We start from the raw sequence: 27,159 nt of genomic DNA, 5'->3' as shown, positions 1-27,159 counted from the left end.
TCAATTAAACACATATATTATATAAATAAAAACTCATATAATATAATTTTTTATATCATAAATTTATAAATAAATTTTATAATTATTTAATTTGAATTCCGGCTAGTGAGACTAGGAAATGTAAAACATAGAAGCTTTTATTCAAGCCCAATCATTCGAGTGGACTGTCCAGTCCAAGTCTACAGGTTTTGGTATAGATGAAAAACTTACCTTGCTGCAAAATTAACCATTTCAAAAGAAAATTAAAGGTTTGATAAAAGCTTTAAAAATTTATCTAAAATGGAAATTAAATATTATGTTGTTGACATGTAAATCACATTTTAGTTAAAACAATAATTTAATAATGTTAGTATATATAGAGGATAAATATTAAAATTATATATAAATATTGATCAAACGTGTAATGTGATATATATTTTTAGGTTTTGTGTAATTATATATGTGAGATATAATTTTTATTTAATTTGCACAAACTACTAGCACAGTTATCGATGTAATATTATTTTATATTTATGTACTGTATATACAAATAATTATATTTATCAAACATAACAATAAATAAATGTACCTATTTTTTAATCACTGCGTATAGTTGAATCAAAATCAAAATTTTATGTGTGCAATTAACCAAATTAAAGTTTCATCGAATTAAAATTCATTTATCAAATTACACATTTAATCAAAGTTTATGTGTAAATTTGATATTTATGCCTAGTATAAATGAGTTTTTTTTAGATTGAACGAGTTGTTTTATTAATAATTAAAGTTGAATGATGTAAATTGATTAAATTAAGGAAATTTTTTTGATACATTGTCAGTAGAGTTTTTTAGATTCCACAAGCACCGTCAACCTGTTTGTGAGGTCTAAAAATTTCAATACTATTAAATTGAAGGCTTATGATTTATATGAAAGTTGAAGCTAAGTTGGATAATCTAAAATGTAAATTGCCCTCAAATATAAACTCTTCTACAAATATATGTAACTAAGTTCTTTTTCAATCAAAATGAAAATATTAATTATAAAAAGACTTTAATTCATGAAAATTAACACATAGACAAGATATCTGGTAAATTAGTAATGTACTTTTTATTTTATTTTACAAGCAATATTATAAAATTGTCACATGTACTATTTTCTTATATATATATATATATATATATATAATTTTTTACTGTATACACTTGTCATCAACTTAATTTTATTTGTAAAATTTTAAATTTCATTGATAATATATCAAATATTTTCTCCAAAATTAATGGATTTAGTAACATATATAATCATTTATGAGTTGAGATAATGATTCACGTGGATATCATACAAGTTTTTAATTTCCATTTATTTTGATTGCTTTCAAAAAAAAAAAATCTATCATAAAATTTAATTTTGTCGTTTTTATACAATATCTACTTTTACATATGTCCACAACACTTAAATTAGAATGATAATACATTTAAATACGCTCAAATTTATATATTCATGGTTGTTGCTATAATAATGGACCTGTCAGGAGTGTTTATGGGTCGGGTCTAAGTATGACATTAACGTATTTTATACTTGTCAAATTTTAGCTTGATTCAAAATATAAGCTTAAAATTTTTTCCAAATTCGCTCATATTAGTAAAAGGCTAACCTAAACCTGTTTTTCGTGTATACTAATTTTTATTTTTTAAAATATTTATATTACTTTAATTTAATAGTTAATAAATTTAATTTTTTATATAGTCATATTAACATTATTTTAATGTTTACATTATATTAGTATTATATATTTAGTATATATTTATGATTTATGTGTTATAAATTGTATAATATAAAATATTATAAACTTAAAAATGGACTGGTTCGGACTCAAGTTTTGAATGTTAAAGCCCGAACTTAGTCTATATTTTCAATAGGTTCGTTTTTTTTTGTCTAAACCCATTTTTCGAGTCTAATGTTTTTACCCAAAATTCTCTCAAATTTTAAGTGAGCTTTTAGACCTGGACGAATAGCTCGACCCATGAATAAATTTAGTCTCCACTAAGCTAAAACTTGATTAACAAATTTAAATTTATTTTAGAAAAAAAAACATGATCTAAAGGAACTTAAAAAGGTCTGCTAAAAGAATTTGTTGTCTACTTTATATTTGTTTTAATTTTGTGAAACCCTACGAAATTTATAATGAGTTTTCATTAATGGGCTTGGACGATTGGGGAAATTTTAAAATAAAATGGAAAAAATTTCCAAATTTTGGGTTTAATGAGTTCGATCTTATTATTTTTAATCTAAAATATAGACAAAATCGATTTAATCAAAGGTTTTCTTTTTTCGATTTTAGTTTTTATTTAGATATTTTTTACTCTTCGAAGTGGGCTTTTACAAAATATGATTATATTGAATTGGTTGAACTGCTAGAACAATCATTTTCAGCTTTTATTAAAACAATATCCGAGCATGAGAGAATGTGAAATTTTTTATTAAGGATTTTTATAAAATAATATAAAATAAAATTACTATTTTAGAATAATATTGGTTCAACAGTATTTATTAAAATGAAAATTAAGTTTTAGCTTGGTTGATATCGATATTGTTATTAATGTAGGAGAATGTGGATTCAAACGCACTGAAGTGTGTTTATCTTCCTATCTAAGAATTGGAGAAAGACTATGGATAATTTTAAGTATTGTATAAAAAAATTATGTTGCCTAACTAGTGTGCTACACTAGTGTAATATCTTACCATTATCATGCAATCATTGAAGAAATTGAAAAAAGAAGAAGAGATTTTTTAATGGGTGTTGTGTACTTGATATGTGGCATTCAATTGATTTAACCGATAAAATATTAAAAAAGCATACTGAAAAGAGGAACATATTGGAGTCGGTTGGTCATTCGACGATAGTGGATGGAGATTGGAAGGTTTCGTTGTTAAGACTTTAAGTTTAAATCAACAGAGTTTTGAATTATTCTATGAAAAATGAACCTATAAAATTGAAAGAGGAAGAAAAAAGCTTTGGTTTGATGTGTATTTTTTTTTGGAGTAGGAAGTGGGACGATGGCTAAAATACAACTATGAAGAAAGATCCCTAAAACTTTAAAACTCTCAAGTAGATCAGGGATCAATTTATAATATTTTGAAATTGAATGATTAAAATGTAAATTTCCTAATAGTTGAGTGACTTTTGGGATTATTTTCCTAATTTGTTTAAGTGATAAATGGAACTCCGTTCATAAAACGCAAGAACTTAGTTTTGCCAAATGGCGCGGGGCAAAATAAAACAGCCATAATTCCTATATCTTTCATTTCGGAACATAACCCTAAAGGGAAAGAAAAAACTGGAACACTCCAAAGAAGAAAATGGAAGACGAAGTTGAGAGGCGACAGATCCAACAGATTCTGGAGCTCGACAACGAAGAGTTACAGATCGAAGAAGTCGAAAGTCTTCTCGAATCCTCCGACGATGATCGCGATGCCTCGTAATTACCCTAATCATTTTACAATTTCCTTTCTTTTCCACATTCTGATTCGGTTTCTTTTCATCGTTAAATTTAGGATTATTGTTGTTGGCGTTTTGATTTCTTTTTCTTTTTGGTTCTTTTTTATTTAAAATTTCAAGCATTCAGTGTTGAAAAGCGGTAGTTGAAATCAATAATTTATTCATCCGATTGCTGCGGTTTATTAATGGTTTGTAACTTCGTTGTTCTATATTGCAGTGGCGTTGTTTCACCTGATGACTTTACTTTCAATACCCAGTTGACTTCCTTACATTCATATCTCGGCGGTAATTTTATATAATCTATACTTATCAGCATTAAGTTTTTTGGTTAGTCTTATCTTATCTGTACAGTTTGAGATTTACTTTATCAAACTCGTATGGCAGAGGTTGATGATACGCGACACAGATCTGCTTTTTGGGACGGCGGTGCTGTTTTGAACCTTCCTTTGTTCTATCTTGAAGGTATTTATACTCATATGCAATGCATTTTTTGTTTCAGAGTTTGTGATTGTACATGTTCATAAATTTTGGTTCTGGAGGGTATTGATTCATCATAGTTTGTGTGTTATTGTTTGTTAGTAAAATCAAAGAACTTTGGGAGCATTAGATGTTTAACTTATTTATTGAGCTTTTGACTTGTATGCCACTTGTTAGAGTGGCTTCAGAAACGTTGTACACAAGTCTGATTTATTTACCAGTCTTTGATGGTCAGTTTTTGAATCATGTGGTTTCATATTAGTCTCTGGATGTTTTCATCTTCATATTTGTATTAACATATTAAAGAATTTAAACCCTTTCTTTATAATATTTACCAGGGGTAGTCCTGTTCCCAGAGGCCACACTTCCACTTAGAGTTATTGAACCGAACTTTGTAGCTGCTGTTAACAGAGCAATGACCCAGGCTGATGCTCCTTACACCATGGGTGTGGTAGGTGAACTCATATGTTCTCCATATTAATTTTCTGCATATGTGATTTCTTTCTTTTTATCTTTTATTCTTGTACAATGAAACAAGATTTGAACCTTGTCCAGGTCCGTGTTTACAGAGACTCTAATGATGGACCATTAAGGCTAGCAAAAGTAGGGACAACCGCAGAGGTATGCATGCTGAAAGCTGTTGTTTGTTTATATTTTCTAGTTGATAGGCCTTTAACTTGTATTTTACAATTTTATGACATTTTATGGCTAACGACTTATAGCATTGTGTAAAGAGTTGTTAAATGTTTGAGGAAACCACCCCGTTTTCCCACACACCAGAGACATACACAAAGAAAAAGCCAAAAAGGTTATTCATGATTTGAACAGTGAACTTGTTTAGGTATAGGTGGAAATAAGTAGGTGTGGGAAAAAGTTATTGCCAATTCTGGACCTGAGAAAATTGTGGTCAGATTATGTGTGTGTATGTGTTGTACCTACTCTTATGAGTACCTTGTAATTTCCACTCTCATTTCATAATGATTTTAAGCTTGACTGCAGTTGTTTTGTAATATTTTAAGTTTTTTAATCTTCATTTGCAGATTCGGCAATATCGTCCAGTGGAGGATGGTTCTATTAATGTGGTTACTCGTGGCCAACAGCGGTTTTGTTTGAGACGCTGTTGGATTGATGCAGAAGGAGCAGTAAGAAAGCAATTTTTTTGAAAATATTCTCAAATATCTTTATTGTCAGTGCTTGTGCAGTAGAATGCTGATTTGCTGTAAATTTTCATTCTTTTAAGCCTTTTGGAGAGATACAGATTATTGAGGAAGATATACCATTTAGAACCCCTCGAGATGCATATGCAAAATTGGTACCGTTAAATAATCGGCGAGGCCAACAGATCTTATCTTTAAATGCTTTATCACATGGAGGGAGAAATGATGAAAATGATTCAGAAGCAAATTCAGAGGAAAGCTTTGAGAATGAACTTACTCAAACAGAGCGGAGAATTCATCAATCTGCAATCGGTGCCTGCTATGATTCTGATAGGATGGATGAGTCGACAAGTAGTGCTGACGACAATAAATTATCTGAGTCAGACAGCCAATCAGGAAGTCCATGTGGCACTGACTCTACCTTCTTAGGTTCTTCACCTTCTGGCCATGAGAAACAGGTTAGAAATACTGACTTGGGAATTGGGACCAAGTCCATGGCTCGAAAAGTGGCAGAACCAAGGTCTCATCTTTCAAGTACATTGTCAAGAGCATTCGCGCCCATTTGGGTGTATCGTATGTATGACTCATTTTGTCTTGCTCAAAAGGCAGCAGGTATCTCTTATTTGATTTTGGTTGTTTTCCTATGCTCTTTTGCCACATCCTCATTCACTTTGTATACTTTAAAGATTTTGCTATGTTAGTAATTCATGAGAATATAAATTTTTTTCTTGTCTGGTATTTAGTATAAGTTTCAACTCTCTTACAGAGAATTTTTGCTGAAGTAATTACATGTGATTTTTGACACATGGCAGATTTTAGAATTTAATTTAAGGCAACTCATTTTGGTCATTTGTTGGGAGTATTGCCTCTCTATTGTACTTTGTGTGCTTGCATTGGAAAAAATAATAAAAATAACTTATATACACAAACATACTATGGCATTATTTAGCAAAAATTCTCTTCATATTTGGTAATAGGTTGCTTAGTTTGTTGTTTCCTTTTGTCTTGCTGTTATGTCTGAATGATGTTAAAACTTAAATGTTTGATATGCTAATTTTGCAGATATGTGGAAACAAATAGTCGGGACCCCAAGCATGGATGGTTTTGTGAAGAAGCCTGATCTTTTATCTTTTTATATTGCAAGTAAAATCCCCGTCTCTGACCCTACAAGGCAGGAGCTTCTGGAAATTGATGGTGTTTCATATAGACTGCGCCAGGAAATTGAGTTACTTGAAAGGCTTGATCGTGTTCGATGCAAGATCTGTAAGGTACTACTTTCTATTGTGTGTGAATACCCTCATCAAATGGTTGCATGCTCCCTCCTGTCCTTAAAGCATGGCATGCATTCCTATGTTCTATGTCTTTACCAGTTTTTTTCCCCTTCAGACTGTAATTGCCAGGCGCAGTGATATGTTGGTGATGTCTACTGATGGTCCTATGGGTGCTTATGTTAACTCATACGGCTATGTTCACGAGGTAATGACTTTCCGAAAAGCGAAGGGCTTAGCTACCAGAGGCCGACCACATAAAGAGTACAGCTGGTTTCCTGGGTATGTTCTTCAACTCTCTTTCTCAAGGACTAGCATGAAGCCAATCACGTTTAAGCTAAATACCATGGATAGTTGACACCTTTTCATGACATATTGGATTATCATATTTGCCTTGGGGTTTAATATGAAGGTTGAGATTTTCAATGTTCTATTAACAAGAGCGGTGATGTATCCTTATGGGATAATCAACTTTTATTTAGATTCTAGCTGGAAAAACAATCCCTTACAATAGCTTCAGTTAGTAACCAAAGACGATAGGGCTAGAAATTTGCCATATTGGTATAGTTGCCAAGAGCAGAGTGATTGATTCAGATCTGGCATTCATGATTTTCATTGTATCATTTCTAGTTTATATTTTCTAGTGTACATTTAGCAAGTGAGTATTTACTCCATCACAACAAACTTGTATTGGTGCATGTAATATCTGTTGGAACTTTGTAGGAGGGAGGCCATAAAAGGTCAACAACCTGAGAACTTGAAATAACCTAAACTCGAAATGATCATAGCCTAAACTCATAATGGCCCGAGCCTCAAACCCGAATGATCCAAATCCAAAAATCCCAAACTTGAAAGTGAGCCAAAACCACAATAACTTGACCTGAATAGAGCATCAAACTCGAATGACTTGATCCCAAAATTGGCTCAAACCAAATTGACCTGAAAATTTTAAATTTTGAATTGACTAGACCCAAAACCAACTCTCTCCCCAATCGACAAATCTATTTAAACCAATATTAACTAAAGTGCTGTGATACACAGGTATGCATGGACAATCATAAACTGCGCATCATGTGACGTCCAAATGGGGTGGCTTTTCACTGCAACAAATGAAAAGTTGAAGCCTAAATCGTTTTGGGGTATAAGGAGTTGTCAAGTTAAGGATGAAACGCGATAGAATCCGTATGTTCTTGAGTATATCTTAAACTTTTCTCTAACTACTTTGCAACTTTATAGACCGTAAGAGCTTATATTGTGTTACTTTTGTATATAGTATATAACCTGGGAGCAGTATTTTGTATGGAATGTAGCCTTGCCTTGCTAAATAAAACATCAGACATCAGGTTTCATGCTACAATTTGTGGCGTTCTGTGTAAACTCTTGCCAATATATCTTCTATGCTATATTAAAATCACAACTCAAGTGTGATAAAAGGAAAAATAAGTCAAATTTATAAAAAAAGACAGGTACTATATTAGAAATGGTATAAAAGTAAATGACCTTTTAAAATATAAAATAAAATTACTCTTACTGTTACTAGTGCTTTTTTAAAATAAAAATGGTTATCTATACTACTCTTTAAACTCCTTATTGAGTTGAACACAGAACCCAGATAAAGAAAAACAATGTTTTTAACTAAGGACGTTATATTATCGTGAGAATGTTTTTCTAAAAATATTATTTATTAAATCAATAATAATTTACGCAATGAGACTTGAGCTTAGACCAAAGTTTCCTGTCACGTGAACTTTTAATAAATATATATTTTTTACGTACTTTCACTCACACAATGATATTTCATAAGTGAGTATTTGTATTATATTCTTATTAAAACTATTTTTTACAAAAGGAATTACATTAATTTTAAAATTATATTAATAATAAAATACATAATTATAAGTAAACAAATACCATCTTAAGAAAAATGAATGGTTTGGCGGTCACCGGAAGACTGAATAATGCCGTGCTTCATTTCATATATTGATAACAGTATCTCACAACAGTTTCCATGGAAAGGGAAAATAAAATAAAATCAATAGATCCTACCCATAACTATGCAATGAACCCCAAATTACAAGGAAAAAAAATGAAAAAACCAGACAGATAAACAACAAAGAAAATAAACAAAAAATCTGATTGAGAAGAGGCTAAGGTGTGGGAAACTGGAGAGGAGTTTATTAGACCAACAATAAAAAATATTTGACTATCAACGGTAGGTTCTATAGACAGGGCTGTACATGCAGTTCTCCGCATATTTAACCAGATCTTCGGGCTGAGGAAGGTGAGATGCCAGCCCTGTTACACGTTCCAACAACATAAGTATCAGAAACGAGCATATGTCTGACAGAGATATATATTTTGGAGGATCAAATCTTGGTACCATGCCCGAACATGTTAACAGAAATGGATATGGTTAGGGACTTACCGAGTTCATATGCCTTGGCAGCAACCTTAGCAGCAATGTTGGCTGAAATCTTTCTGATATCGGAGAATGGTGGGTAAATTAGTCCCTTTTTGAAGTGTTCCCCTGTCACTTGTGCTGCCAAAGCTTCCGCTGCCACGAATAAGAAAACTGGTTTAAGTCCATTTGTTTGACCAGAAAGATAACCAATGGTAAAACTATATAAGGTGGCTTGCTGCACTTACAGGCTGCCAAAAGCATATCTTCATGTACACGAATTGCACCAGACATTATCACTCCCAAACCGAAACCAGGGAAAATGTAAGCATTGTTTGCCTAAATTTACATTGAACACGAAGATGTTACGGTTAGTTTTAGGAACTACATTTCGAACTTCAAAAATGCTTGAGGGACCGATGATAGTACCTGGCCGGGAACAAAGACTTTGCCATCGTATTCAAAGGGGTCAAATGGGCTTCCACTGGCAAAGATTGCACGACCCTGATGATTGAAAAAGAAAATGGTAAGAACAAGTTTCTTTTAAGACTAATTTTACCTGCAATCGGTAAAAACTTCCGAACTATATCATGATATAAAGTATCCGAGCTTGAAGGATGTAGAAGAAAACTGTTGTCATATACCTCACTCCATGTATATGCTTCTTCTCCTGTACATTCAGCTTGCGAGGTAGGGTTAGATAGAGCCATAATAAGAGGTTTCTGCAAGTCAACCGTTGGGGTTAGTACAAAACTCTTCGGTTGAGATAATGGTGACATGCATGCACACATACATGTTGTACATAGATATATAGTTAGAAAGAAAGGAAGAATGAGATAAAGAACCTCATTGATGGATGCCATAGCCTCAACAACCTCCCTTGTAAATTGTTTTCCGACCCCAGATGTCCCGATCAAGACCGTTGGTTTGATTGCCTGATTAATCAAGAGCAACGTGAGAGGGAAATATATATATATACATGTATGCATGCATATATATATGTATGCATATGAAACTGTTCTTTCTTGAATCGTGACTAATTTAAGATAAAGTTGCTCACCTTGACAGCATCTACGAGTTTGCTGACAGGTTCATGCTCATGAGCCCAAGGTTTCTTGAAGTGTTGAAGTGAATGCTTACGAGAGTCGACAATCAACCCCTGCCATACGGTTCAGATTCATCACAGTGAGAAATGGTAGACACAAATAAGCCAATTTTGAAAGAAGATCTAAGCGTTTTTTAGACGAGATTCGCAGTACCTTTGAGTCTACAAGCCAAATCTTCTTGCGGTTCTCTTCGATTGGATTTCCAGTCTGTCAAGAAACAGTACGTGTTTAGGCATAAACCCGAGAAAACGAATCCTTGTCATAAGAAAAATAAAGCAAACTCTTACCTGCTTTGACATCTCAAGAGCAATGAGCTCAGCTATACCGGTTCCAGCCTATCAACACCCGAAAAGAAACACTTTTAAGACTATCAGCATGTATAATAGGTTTTATCTCTTTATAGTAACAAGTATTGTCTAGAAAAGTTCAGTTTCCTTATTGGAAATGTGTTAATCGAGCCTTACCTCTCCGGCACCAAGGAACAAAAACCTATGGTCAGCGAGAGTTCCACCGAGTAATTTCAGGGCTGCAAGAAGCCCAGCCAGCACCACAGATGCGGTACCCTGCCATTATGGAAGTGTTTCCAAATAAGAAACCAAAAGGTTACCGCCATTAAGGGAAGAAAGAAGCACTGATGTTAAAGCGAGCGCCTAGGTGCTAAGGCGCAGCGGAAATGGCCATTACCGCCTCAGCCACCTCAAGGTGACGTGACTTCAATCAGGCGAGCGCCTATTGCGCTTTTTGGGCGCCTTTGTTGCAAAGCCAGGCGCAAAAAAAGCACGCCTCACTAAAGAGCTGTTCCATTCTTCCGTTTATTCATTTTTAGGAAATTTAGAGCTAGTTTCTGACGATATATTTAATTTCGTTCTTATGGTGTTCTATTTTAAGATATAAGATGTAATTGCACGTGATTACATAAAAAAAAAAAAAAGACATGTTTGGATAACCATTTTAATAGTGCAATTTAATTAAGGAGAGAATGAGAATTAGAGTTATTACACAGCTAATTACACTCAAATTTAAATTTTAAAAAATATTTTTACAAGTCATAAAAATTATATTATAAACATGAGCATGTAAGAGTGTTGAGATGGTTATGGAAAAAAATTCTTATATTATAAAGTCTATAATGTATATATTATAAAAATAATGTGTATTTTATAAAGTTATAACAAAAATATATCATTTAAACCATAAAAATTTCTGAAGTTATGGCTAGAAAGTTTATTTTATATGTTATAAAAGTGCTATAATATATTTATTTATAAATAAATTATGGCTAAATATGAACATAACTTATTTATGTGTTCATGGTATATATATGAAAATAATGTACTTATTCATAAAAAAATAATTTTCTAAAGTTACGGAAAAATTATATTATTTATAAAAAAATGTTATGAAAGTTTTGGACAATTTATAATTTTTTTATAAATATTATATATTATAAAATTTATATTATTTTTGACTAAATTTGCATATTATAAAAGGAATTTAACCTAACATAAATTTTTTCAAAATTAAGTTTATATAAATTTTTATAATTCAAGTTATACACTCTTTAGAGATTTGAACTCAAATATTATAAAATTGATGCTAACTATGCAAATAAAAAAGGGTTTTCTTGCACCATATTGTAAATATTAATTATATAACTATATAATTATAACTTGTACTACCAAACATGATATAAAAATTACGTTGTAATTACACTTTGTCAGCTAAACACGCCTAAAGAAGTACAATTCTTTAAAATTACAAGAGAGTGTAATTACTATCCTAATAATTATTAAACTTAAACTATACAACAATGTTTTGAATTTATAAATTCAACTATATTAAAATTATTTCTTTTACTAATTAATTAATACTTATTAATTATATGTTTTTATATACATTTTACATATATATTTATATTTATATGGTTGTGCCTCGGTTTACTCGGATTAGCGCCTTTTTTTTTTTTTCGCCTCAAGCTATATAGAGGTCTTAGTTAGTGGTGGAATTAGGGGGCTGGTAGGGACCGTCCCTTTTAAAATAAAAAGTTTTCATTTAAACCTTTTATAATTTTAACATCAGAAAGAAGAGGAGAATCTAGTTAGAGAATATTACCTGTATGTCGTCGTTGAAAACGAGATGACTAGAACTGTATCTTGCCAACAGCTCGAATGCATTGTGGTTTGCAAAATCTTCAAACTGAAACAGTACTTATTCAGAGAATTGAGGATGTAAAAGTCCAGAAGTAAATGGCTAAACGAGTGTGAACCGATAATTACCTGTATTAGGACTTTCTCCCCATAATTCTGCTTAACTGCGGACATAAACTCATGAAGAAGTTCAGCATATTCCTACACCATGGAAATCCAATAAGTATTTCAGATATATAAATACATTTATGGCATAAAAATGTTATGTATGACTGGATATAAATATATAGAAGCAAAGACCAAACCTGTCCAGTTGCCCTCCTTTGCCTGAGGCCGATGTAAAACTCGTCGTTTAACAACTTCTCGTTGTTTGTCCCGACATCAATAGTAATAGGCAAGCACTGCAGGAAATCATCCTATTTGGTTAAGCTACAGAAAGACGAACCGTATAGAAACTTGAACCAACACCATATATGCGATTAAGAGACCACTATGGCATTTACCGTGACCCCGTTTTAATTACAAACTCATCTGTTGGGGGAGAACGAGAAAAGAAACAAAGAAAAGCAATCACGAAACGAGGTGGTTTTAGTAATGCTTACCGCAGAAGGACGGACTCCTCCGAGAGCTGTGTACAGAGAAAGTTTTCCTACAGGTATACCCATCCCCTGAAACAAGCATAATGTTGAAGTTTGTTAAGTTGATCTACTAGACAGACAGGGAGATATGGTCACAGTTTCAACTAACAGTGCCCATACAAATATCGAATTACCTGGCAACCAAGATCTCCAAGTCCCAAAATTCTCTCACCATCGGTGACAACGATAACTTGGACGCTTCTCTCGGGCCAGTTTTTCAATACTTCAAGAATCTTCCCCCTGATAGAATGTGATGCTTAGTCATTGTTATGCAAGTTCAACAGCAAAACATAAAAGGAATACATACAAAGAACATAATCAAACACATACTTCTCTTTCAAACTGATGTAAAGACCCTGAGGGCGCCTGAAAATGCTCCCATACTTTTGGCAAGCCTCGCCAACCGTTGGAGTGTAAACAACCGGGAGCAGTTCCTCCACATTATCGATGAGAAGCTTGTAGAAAAGTCGTTCATTCCTCTCCTGGAAAATGGAAAATAGAACATCAGTTAGAAACGAAAAACATGCTAAAAACAGCATATGCAAGGCATCAACAAGTACCTGAAGATCCATCATAGCCATGTATCGTTGCAAAGGAACTTTATATTGGCGAAGCATATGCATAATCCTCTTCTCTTGAAGCTCTTGACTGAGAACAATTGGCGGAAGAAGACCACGTAGGTAGTGAGCATCTCTCTCTCTCTCAGTGAAGGCGACACCTTTGTTGTGACGTGGGTCTCGCATTAAGGTATATCCACTGCAACAACATTCAGAAAGATCTAAGATGAGTTGAAAGATTACCAATTGCAATATGAAACTTCAAAGCAGTGGAGAAGCTTGTATATGGTATAGCCGGTATAAAATGGCACAAATAAAATTAGCTTTTCTATTTATGTTACAAGCAATCACTTTGCTTAGTTTGCAAGTACTAAGTCTTACAACATTAAAACCAAACACATCATATATGTATATATACCAACATTGAATTTATTGCAACAAAATTAGATGCAATAACAGCAAACCACAATGACAGATATATTGTTCTATACGTCATATACGATGCCAGAGGCGGACCATTATGGTGGCCTAGGCCGCCTTCCCCCCTCCAAAAGAAAATTCTGAAATTTTTTTATTTTTCTCTTGAAATTTTTAGAAAATTTAATTAAACCCCAAAATTTTTGAAAATTCTCATTGATCTTACAAAAATTTTAATTAGAACCCCAAAATTTTTTAAAGAACTCTCATTAAAATCCAAAAATTTATGAAAATTTTATTAAGCTCCCAAATTGTATGATGCAATTTGCAATCCTGTAGAAAATATAACAATAATGAGAAATATAGTAGAAGATTTAACTTTTGTCATTATCTGCAAAGATCGATAAAGCTATGATCTTTCAACTATTTAGTATTCAGATGAACAACATTTAGATTTCTTTAGATCTATAATTAATGTATGAACATTGAACAACAAATTATAACAAGTAATTCAAACTGAATATTATATTATAAAACATAGAGCATCACCTAGCAACAGAGACGGTCCAAGGGGTAACAGGCTGACCCATGGTGGCAATATCCTCACCATACATATCCTCAACACCACCAGCAACAGCTGAATCGTTATCCACTAAATTACAACCGTTCATCATCTTTCTCAGCAATAATAAACACCAAGATTTTCTTTCTTCTCCACCCAACACCGGTCTCTGTGAAACAAAGAAAAAATGAACAGAGCTGAAGAAACAACCTTTAGGCTTTGTGTTTGAGAAAACAAAAGCCAACCCCTTTTTATAGGTGAAGTAAAAGGGCAGAAAAATCAAAATTTCAATGCCCCAGAGAATCGTACAAGGTGGGTGACTGCAGGCCAGGTAGAAATGGGTGTTTGAAAAGGAAGATCCTTTGGACAATTTTAGTTAGATTTCTTTTTCTATATATAAAATAAAGATTTGTCAAGTTCAAAAACAAAACTTGAAAAGTGGGAATAATAATGATATAATAAATAAAGGAATTTAATGAGACAAATATTATGATAATACCAGCAAATGTTTGAAAGAAAGCATGGTGTTAGGCATGAGAGAACGTGGAAACGAGCTGACTCAGTGGTCTGTGGGCGGCTGTTTTCCGCGTTTTTTTTTTTCCTAAAAGAGAGAAAGTGGAATTTTTCCGCTGTTTTTCTTTGGTCTCCTGTTTCTACGGATAGAAAAATCGTCATTGCGATGCTTGCTATTGGGTGTTTTTTTTTTAATTATATTTTTTAAAAAAAGTGTTTTTATTTATAATTAAAACATTCCTTAAAATTAAAAGTTTCTTGAACAGGATATATGGTTTAACTACTGCAATTACTGATTCCCGATCCAATTAATTTATTTTATTTAATTAAATAAATTATTAAAATAAAAATTAAAGATAAAAATAAATTTAATTGTTGGTTCAACCTGCTTATACCAGTTTGTGAGTTAATTAATCCAAACTAATACTTCAACCAACTGATTTGGCAGATTTTAAAAACAATTAAACATTTTTTCACTAAATTTCTCACATTTTAAATTTCATTAATTTTTATTTTTAAAAATTTAAATATAGATTATAAAATTTTTAATAAAGTAAATTTTAAATATATATCTTTAACTTTAATTAATTAAAATATTTAATATAATTAATGTTTGATAATAAAAAATTTCTAATTGCAATATTAATTGTGACTATTTTTTAAAGAGTTAAATTTTAATACATTGTCGGTGAAATATTTTAATTTTACAAACACGGTTCAAATATTTTTAAAATTTTATTTGATATATTCGAGTATAGTTTTCTTAATTCAAAATTTTATTTATTTATTATTATTTGTTATTATGATGGTGGAATTTAAAAATCCTCATTTTACTTATTTATTTATATTTTAAATATCAATTAAGGATATGCGACAATTTTAATTTTGTTAGAAAATCTTAATACAAATGTATCAAATAATTATTCTTTTTATTTTTAAAATTTTTCTCCATTCAAATAATTATCAATAAAGTAGGATATTTAAAAAAACATAATTGAGTAACAGCTTTGATTTTGTCACTAATAACTAATAACTAGTGAGAAAAATAAGAAATTAATTAATGAAAATAATATAAAATTATTTAACTAATAATTATTAATAAAAAATGAAATATACACATTAAACCTCCTTTTATCGAATTTATTTGGGAATTGAATAAAATGATTTATATTACTTTGAAGACAAGGCTACATGATTTTATAGTATTCACTCGCTTTCCTTTCAAGATTACAATATAAGGAAAAATAAATTTATTGATTCATTAATTTGATTGCTATTTTTTTTTTTAAGAAGAAACCCTTTGTCATGACTTAATTTCCACGTCACAATACCATTTTATACCATGCCATTTAGATCTTAGATTTTTTATTACAAATGAAAAAACAATAAAAAGTAGTAAAATATAAGAGATAAAAAGTTATTTTGATGGTTACAAAATTAGTATGTGATTACTTCAAAATGAAAGTAATTGAAAAAATATGAGTAATCTTTTAAATATTTTTTTATTTTAATATTGATTTTTTCAATAAAAATGCTTTTATGGAAGTGAATGGTTTTATTAAAAGATATTATATCTAAATAAATATTGAAAGATATAAAAATATTATAATAATACTTGTTAATATTTTAAAATTTTGATCTTTTAAGGTAGTAATTACATCTACTTGCTGTAGTTATATTTTAATTTTTTATGTCATGTTTGATACTATAAATCTTAATTACATGATTATATAATTTTAAATTCTAAAATATTAATTACTATAAAATTTTATCAATAATACTTGAAATTTTTTCAATAAATAACAAAATTTAAAATCAATTATTATATACAATTAACATAATATATATTATTATTGACTTAAAATATTACCAAATCATGACATAAGAAATTAAAATTTTCAAAATAGTTAAAAATATAATAGAGATCTTTATATTTGGAGTTAAATTACATTTTGTCTCATCTACTAAAAAAGACACTACGTTAGATTAAAAAAAAAATTAGTCATTCTATTAAAAATTTCATCTATTTGTACCATTAAAAACTGATTCCTTTACAGGAGGTACAATAGAAATGGTTTGCCACATGTCATTTATCCTGTTATTTCATCAGTATGAACAGATAAAATTTTTAACAAAAATAATTAATTTACTTTTTAATTTAATATACAGAAATTAAATGTATATAACTCCGTATTAGTTTTTATCTCCCAAAGTAAATGAAAAGTTGTCATACATCGTCAACAAACATTTGTCATTCAATTTTGATAAAAGTAGAAATCTGAAATCCACCGCCATTGGCCTTCTGGTATCGTTGATGTTACTCCATTTAAACCGCGAGGTTGTAACTGGTGAAGCTATTTTTAAGCATTACTTTTTGACATTTGTTTCTTTTAATTTCCAATAAAATTGTTGTTGGTGGGGGAAGAGACCTAGTCTCCTTCAATAACTTTGACCTGAACTTCCTCAGGTATAACCCTTATTCATACTCTTTTTCATTGACTTTTTTTTTTTTAAAAAACTTTTGTAATTGAAGTTCATTATAGTAAACAGATCAATTAGGGAGCCAAAATTAAATTATTTATTATCTTTATAATTTTAAGAGATTAAATTAAATTTTTATTATTTTTAAGAGATTAAAGTATAATTTTATTTTTACTAATTTAAAATTTTAAAAATTTAAAGAGTCAAAATATAAAATTTCTATTTTAAAGGGGGTCGAGAACCCTGTCAGCCCCTAAATCCACCTCTGACATCAATGACAATAATTAAATAATATATTAATCAATGGTTTAATGTTCAATTAGTCCTCTAAAAAATGTTAATTTGTTTGCCAAAATTGAAATATGAACATGGAGGACTTTGAAATATTTCCCAAAAGCTAGTAACGAAAATAGTATAATAAATTGATAGAATTTCATTGTTCAGTGTTCAAATTTGAAAGCTTAGGATTTTATACTCATCGTTCAATAGGAAGAACCCATTTCGTATTCCCACTTTATTTGAAATTTTCATATAAATAATGTTAAAATGGCTGACTAATTAGTGATTACAATGCACATGGCCGTTGTAACAAGTTTCAACTAATAATATTCACTAATATCATCAATAGGCAGCAAGCCTCCGCGAATATTTTAGGTTTTAATATATTCAAGAGTTAAAATAGAAATAATAGCCTGCCTGAATTACATTAGACCAATTAATGCGATAGATGAGTTGATTTAAAAAATCGAACAAAATATTAGTTTAGATAAGGATATTCAACTGATTAAAGTAACAATTAGATAAAATTAAAGTTGTTTAAATTGACTAGATCGACCGAATTGAAAATCAAATTAATTCGTGAATTAATACGAAACAATTGAAACAACCAAAAAAAACTAATTGAATGGACAAGATTGACTGCTGGAATACCAATTCGAAGAGGGATTTTGAACCTATTAATTCGCTAACCAATATCGAACAATTGCAATGAACAAAAAACTAATTGAATTGGACTTTTACTAATTATTTTTATATTTTCAATGATATAATTAATTGGATTGATCATATCGACAAACTAATGTCATATCGACAAACTAATGACTGAACAATTCAATCACAGATCCAATTCTAAAAAAATTTAAAAAAAAAATTAGTTAGACTGAATTTTTAATGATAATTGGTTAAAAGCTGTGCATGCAATTCGTACCCAGCTAATCTATCCTTTGACACAACCACTCCCAAATTTATTATAAATAACATTACACTTTCCAAAGAACGAGATTGTTGAAAAAATTAATCATAAATCTTTAAAGGATTGAACATGAAAAAAATACCTTAATGATATTAAAAAATTAATTAAAATATCCAGACTTGATTCAGGTAGAAGTGCCGTACAACAGGTATATTAATATATACCTATTATAATTTTAGCAGTATGCCTACTCCCTGCTTTAAAAGTGCATACGTAAATTAGATGAAATAATGACAAAATCAAAGACTGGAAGTAAGTTGGTTTATTTTTCAGAAAAATTACTAAAGCTGAAATATGAATTCTCATACACTGTATGGTTAGGTTACAACCTCAGAATGACTCAACAGTCAAGTATCTGTTATAGCTTGGCTCAATTACAAAATTTACAGTCCACACCAGATGGTATCACCAAAGCATTGTTAGGGTCAGCCGGCAAACCCCTACTACATGCTTTTTATCCTTTGGTAAACTACCAAAAATACATGATCATCATCAATCTATCATCGTAATGTTTCTACCACTCGTCACTGGAATGGTTCATTTCACAAATAAATTTCAGCATCCACTTCGTCCTGCAACAACACAAAGTTGCAAATTCCCGAGCCTCCTAGCCATTAACTTAAAAGCAATTAGTCAACTTATTCATCATTTACCACTATAATTAAACTGCTTCATTAAGATATGCTTACTTTAGGCTTCTTTTTCCAGAATCACCGATGTTGTTCAACTCTTAATTTTGCTTAATGCCTGTCTGATACATCTACACAGGGAGGACAAACACCTGAGGATATTGAACCTATCAGAGTCGGATACATATCCATATCCAAGTCTGAATAACATAGGTTACCAGAGACCATTACAGAGACAAACAAACACCGCACTATATCAGAAAGGTTCACAAATGAATGGATGGCAAGTGAATACTAATCAGTTGCGCAAAACATTGCTTCATTATATTACAAGTCCCTGAACAACGTAAAACTCTCCACTCCCTTAACCTCCACCTTGTAGACCAATATAATTGATTGTTTTAGCGTGCTACAAAAGTTGCTTAGGTATCTTATGCCAAAAATGATTGAATGCACAGATGTAAAACCAGCGGTAGTGCCACAAATATCACAAGGAACTGGTGGATGTTTGTGTTTCTATATAACATCAGCAATCACACAAGGCAAAATCAGATATGACCACGAATCTTCTCAGTTGCTCCCCATTGAAGATAATATATGAATTGCTGAAAAAGGCATGATATGCTTACCACTTCGGAAGAAAGAAAAACAGACGGTTGAAACAATCAAAGACAGGTGTACTTGAAGTTGTACCTGAAAAATGTTTGGTAAAATATTGCAAATGGAAAGACCTGTCAATATATGCCAACAGCAAAGAGAACAATAAGTCCCACAACTATAATTAAGTTAACTAGTGAGAGTTCCTTACCAAATCAAATGTTGGTCCGTCTCCTTGCAGTTCCTTTGCAAAAGCTTTTAGCCACATATAAAAAAGCCTCTGCAGTATTTATTCTTTTGAGATTTTGACCTCTATTCTTAATACAACAAAACCATCTCATAGGCTCACATTTTGGAGCCTAGGAAAAATAATCACACCACAAAGCACCATTCTATAATCCAAACTCCAAAGTACAGCATTAAGCTAGTAAATGGATCGAACTATAAGCTAAATTGTAAATGGAATTAGCAGACTACACCATCAAATTAACCGCAACGGCATTCAATAGCCAGCATGGAACAAAAAAATTGGTACACTGACATATCACAACTTCAAATATTTGAATGCTTATTCCACAACAGACGGATTAACTTTTCAGAAATAGATATATCAACCTTTAGCATGCACCTAGTCAAAACAAAATAGCATGGACTCTCCGCTTTGGAAAAGAATAATGGGAGGAAAACGCCTAACAAACAAATTTGGGAAATTGGACAGGCAAAAGGATGAGGCAGTTTCAGATGCACTGGTTTAGCTTTTATGAAACAGGAATACTAACAAAAACTATATCCCGAAATTAATAATGATAACCAATTACATACTGTTGCTTCAAAATATACAAAATAAGTAACATTCTCTTCTTTAGGGTCAAAGCAGACATCCCAGAAGAAAAAGGATAAAATATCATAATGATCTTCTAGACCAGAAACAAAGCTAGACATAGTATACAGATTTAATGCCTCAAAGCATCTAGAGTTTAGCATAAAATCATCATTGAATGTTCCTCGAACACCATCAACAATTAAACTTAACCTGTGCACTTGCCTTCAACCTAGAAATTATGATTTCAAAACTATACAGGTAAGAACATTCATATCTAGTGGGAGAAAAGATATTAACTTAGCCCATAAAGATTTTGACTTGATTGAATGACAGTGCACAGGCATTAGAATAGATGCTACACCATGGTGACAATAAAGTAGAATTTTGCATACATCAACTCCCTAATGCTGTGATCAATCAATCTGACTAAAGAGCTTAGTTCCTTAAATTGAAGCAGTAAAGTCGTCCCTCATTGTACAAGTGCAAGATCGAACAAAATGAGTTGCATCTGAATCTGAACAAAACTTAGGCAGTTCATGAAACAGTTCGACCATAGCAAACTGATGCAATATAGAGATTCTTTGCCCATTTCTCCTGGAGAAAAAAGCCCTATGTAAACATTTACACCTTCACGATGAAAGGATGAAATAAGCTAGTGATAAAAGTTGAAGTCAATACCTTTACATGTGTGCTTGGAAAAGCAGACGTTCGAAGGGTTTCTTGAGTTTCATCTGCAGGTTTTCTTCTTGGAATACTAAGGACAAAAGCAGCTTGATCCCAAGTTGCAGCGGTTGAAGTGATGCGATAGCCACTATCCCACCTCCGATGAATACCTTCACTAGGATATAGAAAATCTAATTCTACAACCTGAAAGTGCACCAGAAAAGGATGAAGCAAGGCTGTAAGCTTTTCATTTAACGCAACAATGGTGTGCCATTGAACAGATAACAGATATCCTAGAAATTCAATAAGAACCTGGTCAGAAAATGGAGCACCACGCGACATAACAATTGCCCATCTGCTTCCAGCAGTCGCCATGGCAGTCACATAAAAACCCTCCCTCCATTTTTTGTTGATCCATTTGAAGGGAAATGAATCACTAACTTTGTAGGATTGCTGCAAATACTGGGTCCCTACATTCGATAAAGAAATAGAAATAAGATAAATAAATATAAAAATAGAAAATTCTTTTTACATACCATAGTGATAGCTAAACTAACCTTTAGACATTACAACTAAAGAGCTCCCATTATTAGCTCCTGCAATTGCACTGATGTAGTAATTCTTCTCCCACTGCTCCATAATCCATTCCTTCATTGAGCAATAAAATCAGTAGATGAGTAAGAGCTATTCACAACTATGTTTGACGTATATTACTAAGGGGCGTTTGGTTCAAGGAGTGTAAGATTAACTTTGGTAATAGAATTACCAAAAAGCAAAATGACTTGGCGCATTACCAATAAAATTGGTAGATGAGTAAGAGCTATTCACAACTATGTTCGACATATATTAATAAGGAGTGTTTGGTCCAAGGAGTGTAAGATTCACTTTGGTAATAGAATTACCGAAAAGCAAAATGACTTGGCCCATTACGGGATATGTTACATTATCCTATTTAGTTCATTTGGCTAGAATGTAAGATTTGTGAGTTTAGTTGACGGAACGTATGGTTACCTAAAAGAACATTTTACTAAATTGTCTTTATTGTACAATTTGTTTTTTCAACAAGTTTAGTTCCTTCAACATTTTTCAGCCAATTTTTCCACAAAATTGTGATGATTTATGAAATTCATTTTCATTACACCTTGATTTTATCAGTTGAATTCAATCAAACAACCATTGAACCAAATTATTTATATGGCTTATCAATTGTTTGTTTAAAGAATTTGGTAGCTTTTATCATGAAAAAGTAAGTGAAACAAAAATTTTCACAAAAATGACTGATATATATATGCATATCTATATTAAAACATGTAATGTGTCATTTGATAAATACTAGTAAATTTTGTTTCTTATTTGCTAAAATTCATTTTTTTGGTGTTTTATCAATCTTTATGGTATTAATCGGAAAATGCTAACTAATCCTCTTCCGAGGTCCAAATGATGTCTGGATATCATTGAATGAGTGACATTTATTGTGTGATCAGGTATTGGGCTTACTAAACATAGATGTTAGCCTAACTAGGCAAAAAGGACAACATTGACTAAACTTATAAAAACAAAGAAAATATTTGTCCAAAATTTCTGATTCTGCCCAGAATGTGAAATTACCTATGAAAGAGGTGATATTGAGATTACCCTTCTATTCCATGATGTGGTTTAAAAAGGGGGGGGGGGGGACCAGCAATAATTGATAGAATTAGGGCTGAACAACGAGTAAGAAAGAAGTTGGAACTTTAGAGAACTTAAGGTTATAGAAAAACTCTAGTTTCTTATTAGTCAAAATAATAATAACAATAATATTGGCTGTAAAGCCTACAACTCATCTATATTGGCTTTCTTTCTTGCAAGTAATGTTACTAGGCTTTCTTGCAATAAAGTTCTATTCTAGCCCTAGATTTGAACCCTAAAGATAATAATCCTAGCCATCCATAATATATCTAATATGCAATAAATAAAACTAAATAATAAAATATTATAAAATAAATAAAAGCCCCTGCATCATTTCAAAATCTTCACATTATTGGGTATGTGAGATTTGCCAGCTCAAGGAAATGTTTGATATCCAAACGTGGGAATAATATTCCAAAATCTCACATTACCCCTGAAAATGTTACATTCCTTCAAACAAATGCACTCTAAGTGAAAACATCAAAATAGCATACAAATAATATTTAATATAGCAAGAACTAAGCTTTTTCAGAAAAAAAAAGTAAAACAAAGATAATCAGAATAAAAAAATTAATCGAAAAGAACTTAAAATGACAGTAGATATTTTTCAGAAGATTTAAAATAGGAATAGTGGGTTGATAAGAGATATAGTTCTATTTTTAAAGAAAGTTAAGTTACCTATGTAACCTTATATATGTTTGTTGTATTATCTGGTTTTTATGTATGTTTCACACTGAGTCGGTGTTACTAAGTTGTTGATTGACACCGAACTAAGTCAAAAGCTTTATTATATATATATAGCAAGAATTGCAATAGACAAGTCTCTGAATCAAAAGAACACAACCAACCTTATGAAGAAAGTATGGAGAGAGTTCATATACTTGAGCAGTGAAGCCAGTGCCAGCATCCATAATAAGAGCCCATAGGTTAGAACAAGAAGCCACACTACTTATAAATAACCCATCTTCATTTCCTTTCTCGATATGTTGAGGAAGCCTCACATCTGCCACATTATAGTGATATCTACAACAGGAGATAGAATTATCAACATCTATTCTTATTAATAATTTGAAAAGCTTGATGATGATATTTAGAAAGATACCTTTGCTTCATAGGCCTACGAGCATTATACACACTAATCCATTGAGTTGCAGGCATACCCATTCGAACCTTTTTCTTTGGCTGTTCATCCTCTTCGTCTTCCATTGTTAACCGTCCTCTCTTTTGTCCTACTTGATATATAAGCTTCAAGAAAAAAATATATGTGATGAATAAATTCCAACAATTGAGATGTACTTCTCAATGTCAAGTTAACCAAATAACCAGATGCAAGAAGTACCTTCTGAGCACCATCAGTATTTATTGGCCTAATATGTGGATTTGGACCAACAATGCCATCAAAAAGAGAGATATATTTTGCATAATTTGGTTCCTCGTCAAACTTCAAATTCACAACATACTCAACAAACTGTCTGAAAGGTGCAGGGCAAAAGCAACATAAAGTTTCAGGAGAAGTGGCCATCTTCTTCTTACAAACAAGAAAGCCTTTATTTTCACCCTAAAATAACCACTTGCATTAGAAAGGCAAGAGATAATAAGCACATACATGCACAAATTCATATTACGAAAATGAAAACCTGATATCCTTGCCATGGTAACCGACCACGAAGGAGGAAAATAAGTGTGTAAGCCAGAGACTCCAGATCATCTCTCCTGCTACCAGTTCTACCAAGATGAGCATGCACACTAGCATATCGTACAGTTCCCCTGTGATACAGAAATAATCAATAGCAGTTCCTCATAACCTCAAAATAGAAAAGGAAAATGAAACTCCAAGCTTGTATGGATAAGCAAATCAATTTATATGCCACCATAAAAGGAAACAAAAGAAAACAAAGCAAATGGCTAACAATTTTTTAAATTTACCTGAAAACATCAGGACGTTGATCATACTCAACATGTTGACCACTCGAACTATCTCGCCACTTGGTAGCTGTTAAGTCAAAATAGAAACAGAACTGTCAAAAACTATTTGGATCTGAACAGAAATAGATCTTAAAAGAAAAAAAAAATTACAGTTTACCTAATCCAAGGTCAACAAGAAAAAGTTTTTTCTCATCTGGAGTTCCGGGAAGACCAAGCAAGAAATTCTCAGGTTTCACATCCCCATGCACATATCTACGAAGTATATGAAGCAACAAGATTATAATTTTTTTTAAAAAAAACACTAGTATAGGAGGAACCATTATCCTTGCCACACAAATCTTAAATATAGAGCCCTCAAATCAGTGGACTGATAATCAAGATTTATCAATTCAAGCATACCAATTCTCTTAACAACATAAATCCCCTAGCCGTATCTTAAAATAAAAAAGAAAAGAAAAATCATAAGCAAAATATAAAAATATATTACCCTCTGGAGTGCATCTTCTCCAAGATTGATATGGCTTCAATGGCAATACATGCAACCATTTCGATAGACATCCTGGAATTGAAAAGATGAACTGCAATTAAATGGTTTATCTGTGAATAAATAAAGCAAATCTACCATTTAACTTCACAAGGAACTTACGTGTGTGAGTTGTTATTCCAAACATCCCATAAGCTAGGTCCAAGGATATCCATAACCTGTTAAAAACACTTCAACAACTCAGATCATACTCTGAAACCTGATACACAGACACATGCATATCTATGTGTATCAAAACTTAAGAGATTGCATTAAAGCAAACACATACCATGACATAGTAGTCACCTTGCCGGCCCTTGTAATGGACTCGAGGGACACCATGGCTCCCACCAAGTGCACTGCACAAAAACAATTGAAAGCCATGGTAAAAATAACAAATGACATACAGCCCTAATTAACGAGGCTATGATGCTATAACAGCCACTAAATTAATGAGATGATAGGAATCTCACTTGTAAACTTGCCACTCATATGGTGGCCCATAATTACATCCTTTGCTGCTTCTATGCTCAAATTTTAATGCTACCTAAAATTCAAACATAAAAGGTTCAGAGCATTTGGGATATGAACTATTTCAAGCATGGAATGGAATCTTCTATAATATCATTAGGCACCTCTAGAGCTCCCGGACCAGTAGCTCCAATTCGTCGACCAACATAAACTTGTCCAAAACCTCCTTTCCCCAGTTTCTTTTCAATTCTATACATAGGGGAACCGCCAACCGAAACCTGTTGCGACAAAAACAAAGAATAAGATCCATTTTTCAAACTAATATGACTGTCTAAACAGGGTTTCCTTTTCATTCTCAACATTATCTTATATTTCATCATATAGCCTAAAACTAGGACCAACCTCAAAAGTCAAATTGTTCTAAAACGTTTTTGTCATGGTAACCAGTTCAACAGTGTAAAGAACCCCAAACCAAAAATGCACGAAAAAAATTAAGCCAAAAGCAATGATTCTCAATAATCAAAGCTTCATTTATCTTTTTTCTAAGAATTTCTTGATAACAAAACCAGAAAACCAAAAATAGAAATATTACCAAAATAAAATTAAAGTCGATAAACGAAAAAAGATACCTTTTCAGGAAGCGGAGCTGTGTTTCCGTCATCTTCAGCCCCAGGGCCCTTATCGCCGCTACGGCCGCCACTATCGTACTCGTTCATCTTCTTTTCGGCAACCTGTTCTTTCAAAACCCTAAGCTTTTTAATATCCTCGTCTGCCTTTCTTCCAAACGGCGTTGTTTCAAAACCGGCACCGCTCACAATATTATTGTGTCCGTCATCGTTGTTGTTAAGCTCGTTATCATCAACGACGGCGACGATCGCGCCCTCTCGTTTCCTTCTCTGTCCGGTTCTCCTCTGGCGAGTTCGTGTGGTGACCTTGTTATTGGTGTCGGGTTGGGGAACAATATCAATCGGGGTTGGACTCAAGTCAGGGTTAACGGAGGCCCGATTTCTGCGAGCACGGCTACGCAGCTCAGGCATCGTACGGATTACGTACGTCCATTAAAGAAGGCAGCTTGGTGAAGATTCATGGAGGTTCTAGAATCATCGGCTAAATATATTCCTATCCTGGCTTTGATAAACCCAAAAGAACCCCAAAAAATTTGGGGTTTATTTCTTACAAAGAAGGATGAATTTAGGGTTTTGGAATTGGGGATTTTGGAGATCTGCAAGAGATAAATTGAAAAAAAAAAATAAAAAAATCCTCTTCCTCAATTGTCCAAGCGAATGAGAGATGGATGCGATGTTATGTTATGTTATGTGATGCGAAAGACGAAAAGCTCTAGCGATTACGTTTTTACTTTTGAAATTTAATTTAACCACACCAGATAAATTAATTTTTTAGAGTTAATTT

General features: G+C 32.0%; 3 protein-coding genes across 7 annotated transcripts; 1 reads left to right on the top strand and 2 right to left on the bottom strand.

Moving 5' to 3' along the window:
* The first annotated feature begins 3,203 nt into the window (after positions 1–3,203).
* On the top strand, positions 3,204–7,735 carry LOC108458047 (uncharacterized). Its single transcript, XM_017757290.2, has 10 exons — positions 3,204–3,456; positions 3,694–3,761; positions 3,861–3,938; positions 4,292–4,404; positions 4,509–4,574; positions 4,994–5,095; positions 5,194–5,722; positions 6,173–6,378; positions 6,497–6,660; positions 7,420–7,735. Exons 1-10 carry the CDS (start codon positions 3,338–3,340, stop codon positions 7,553–7,555), a joined length of 1,581 nt encoding a protein of 526 aa, XP_017612779.1. The 5' UTR covers positions 3,204–3,337; the 3' UTR covers positions 7,556–7,735.
* A 595-nt stretch (positions 7,736–8,330) lies between these two features.
* Positions 8,331–14,887, bottom strand: LOC108489518 (NADP-dependent malic enzyme-like). The gene is made up of 19 exons (XM_017794131.2): positions 14,703–14,887; positions 14,191–14,372; positions 13,228–13,423; positions 12,998–13,149; positions 12,802–12,907; positions 12,632–12,697; positions 12,335–12,430; positions 12,159–12,230; positions 11,995–12,078; positions 10,347–10,445; positions 10,170–10,217; positions 10,036–10,089; positions 9,837–9,935; positions 9,622–9,711; positions 9,421–9,498; positions 9,206–9,280; positions 9,025–9,115; positions 8,804–8,932; positions 8,331–8,673 (listed from the first exon to the last, which is right to left on the bottom strand). Exons 1-19 carry the CDS (start codon positions 14,736–14,738, stop codon positions 8,585–8,587), a joined length of 1,842 nt encoding a protein of 613 aa, XP_017649620.1. The 5' UTR covers positions 14,739–14,887; the 3' UTR covers positions 8,331–8,584.
* A 3,823-nt stretch (positions 14,888–18,710) lies between these two features.
* Positions 18,711–27,127, bottom strand: LOC108489479 (casein kinase 1-like protein HD16). 5 transcript variants are annotated; one of them, XR_008285725.1, is made up of 19 exons: positions 26,379–27,127; positions 25,914–26,027; positions 25,752–25,825; positions 25,568–25,637; positions 25,402–25,457; positions 25,243–25,314; positions 24,913–25,007; positions 24,756–24,822; positions 24,467–24,596; positions 24,169–24,387; positions 23,932–24,074; positions 23,678–23,852; positions 21,719–21,809; positions 21,474–21,631; positions 21,177–21,365; positions 19,887–19,955; positions 19,708–19,771; positions 19,139–19,230; positions 18,711–19,067 (listed from the first exon to the last, which is right to left on the bottom strand). XR_008285725.1 is itself a non-coding variant. In XM_053030692.1 (18 exons), exons 1-18 carry the CDS (start codon positions 26,784–26,786, stop codon positions 19,566–19,568), a joined length of 2,223 nt encoding a protein of 740 aa, XP_052886652.1. In that variant the 5' UTR covers positions 26,787–27,127; the 3' UTR covers positions 19,333–19,565. The 5 variants fall into 5 exon arrangements, 2 of the variants coding, with proteins under 2 accessions (XP_052886652.1, XP_017649573.1); XR_008285726.1 differs by having other exon boundaries at positions 18,711–19,056; XR_008285724.1 differs by having other exon boundaries at positions 18,711–19,053.
* Positions 27,128–27,159: the final 32 nt, after the last annotated feature.

This window comes from Gossypium arboreum, chromosome 7 (assembly GCF_025698485.1).
Source record: "Gossypium arboreum isolate Shixiya-1 chromosome 7, ASM2569848v2, whole genome shotgun sequence".
Classification (NCBI taxonomy): domain Eukaryota; kingdom Viridiplantae; phylum Streptophyta; class Magnoliopsida; order Malvales; family Malvaceae; genus Gossypium; species Gossypium arboreum.
The sequence above is the reverse complement of the archived record's forward strand: the minus strand, read 5'-3'. Positions and strand labels throughout refer to the sequence as shown.

Coding starts and splice junctions, on each gene's coding strand:
- LOC108489518 (XM_017794131.2), bottom strand. CDS start 14,738: ATGCCTAACACCATGCTTTCTTTCAAACATTTGCTG. Junction 12,431..12,631: donor GAGGAGTCCGTCCTTCTGCG/GTAAGCATTACT, acceptor GATTTCCTGCAG/TGCTTGCCTATTACTATTGA. Junction 12,079..12,158: donor GGGAGAAAGTCCTAATACAG/GTAATTATCGGT, acceptor GTACTGTTTCAG/TTTGAAGATTTTGCAAACCA.
- LOC108458047 (XM_017757290.2), top strand. CDS start 3,338: ATGGAAGACGAAGTTGAGAGGCGACAGATCCAACAGATTCTGGAGCTC. Junction 4,575..4,993: donor AAGTAGGGACAACCGCAGAG/GTATGCATGCTG, acceptor CTTCATTTGCAG/ATTCGGCAATATCGTCCAGT. Junction 6,661..7,419: donor GAGTACAGCTGGTTTCCTGG/GTATGTTCTTCA, acceptor TGTGATACACAG/GTATGCATGGACAATCATAA.
- LOC108489479 (XM_053030692.1), bottom strand. CDS start 26,786: ATGCCTGAGCTGCGTAGCCGTGCTCGCAGAAATCGGGCCTCCGTTAAC. Junction 23,853..23,931: donor CGTAGGCCTATGAAGCAAAG/GTATCTTTCTAA, acceptor CTCCTGTTGTAG/ATATCACTATAATGTGGCAG. Junction 19,772..19,886: donor ACGGACCAACATTTGATTTG/GTAAGGAACTCT, acceptor AACATTTTTCAG/GTACAACTTCAAGTACACCT.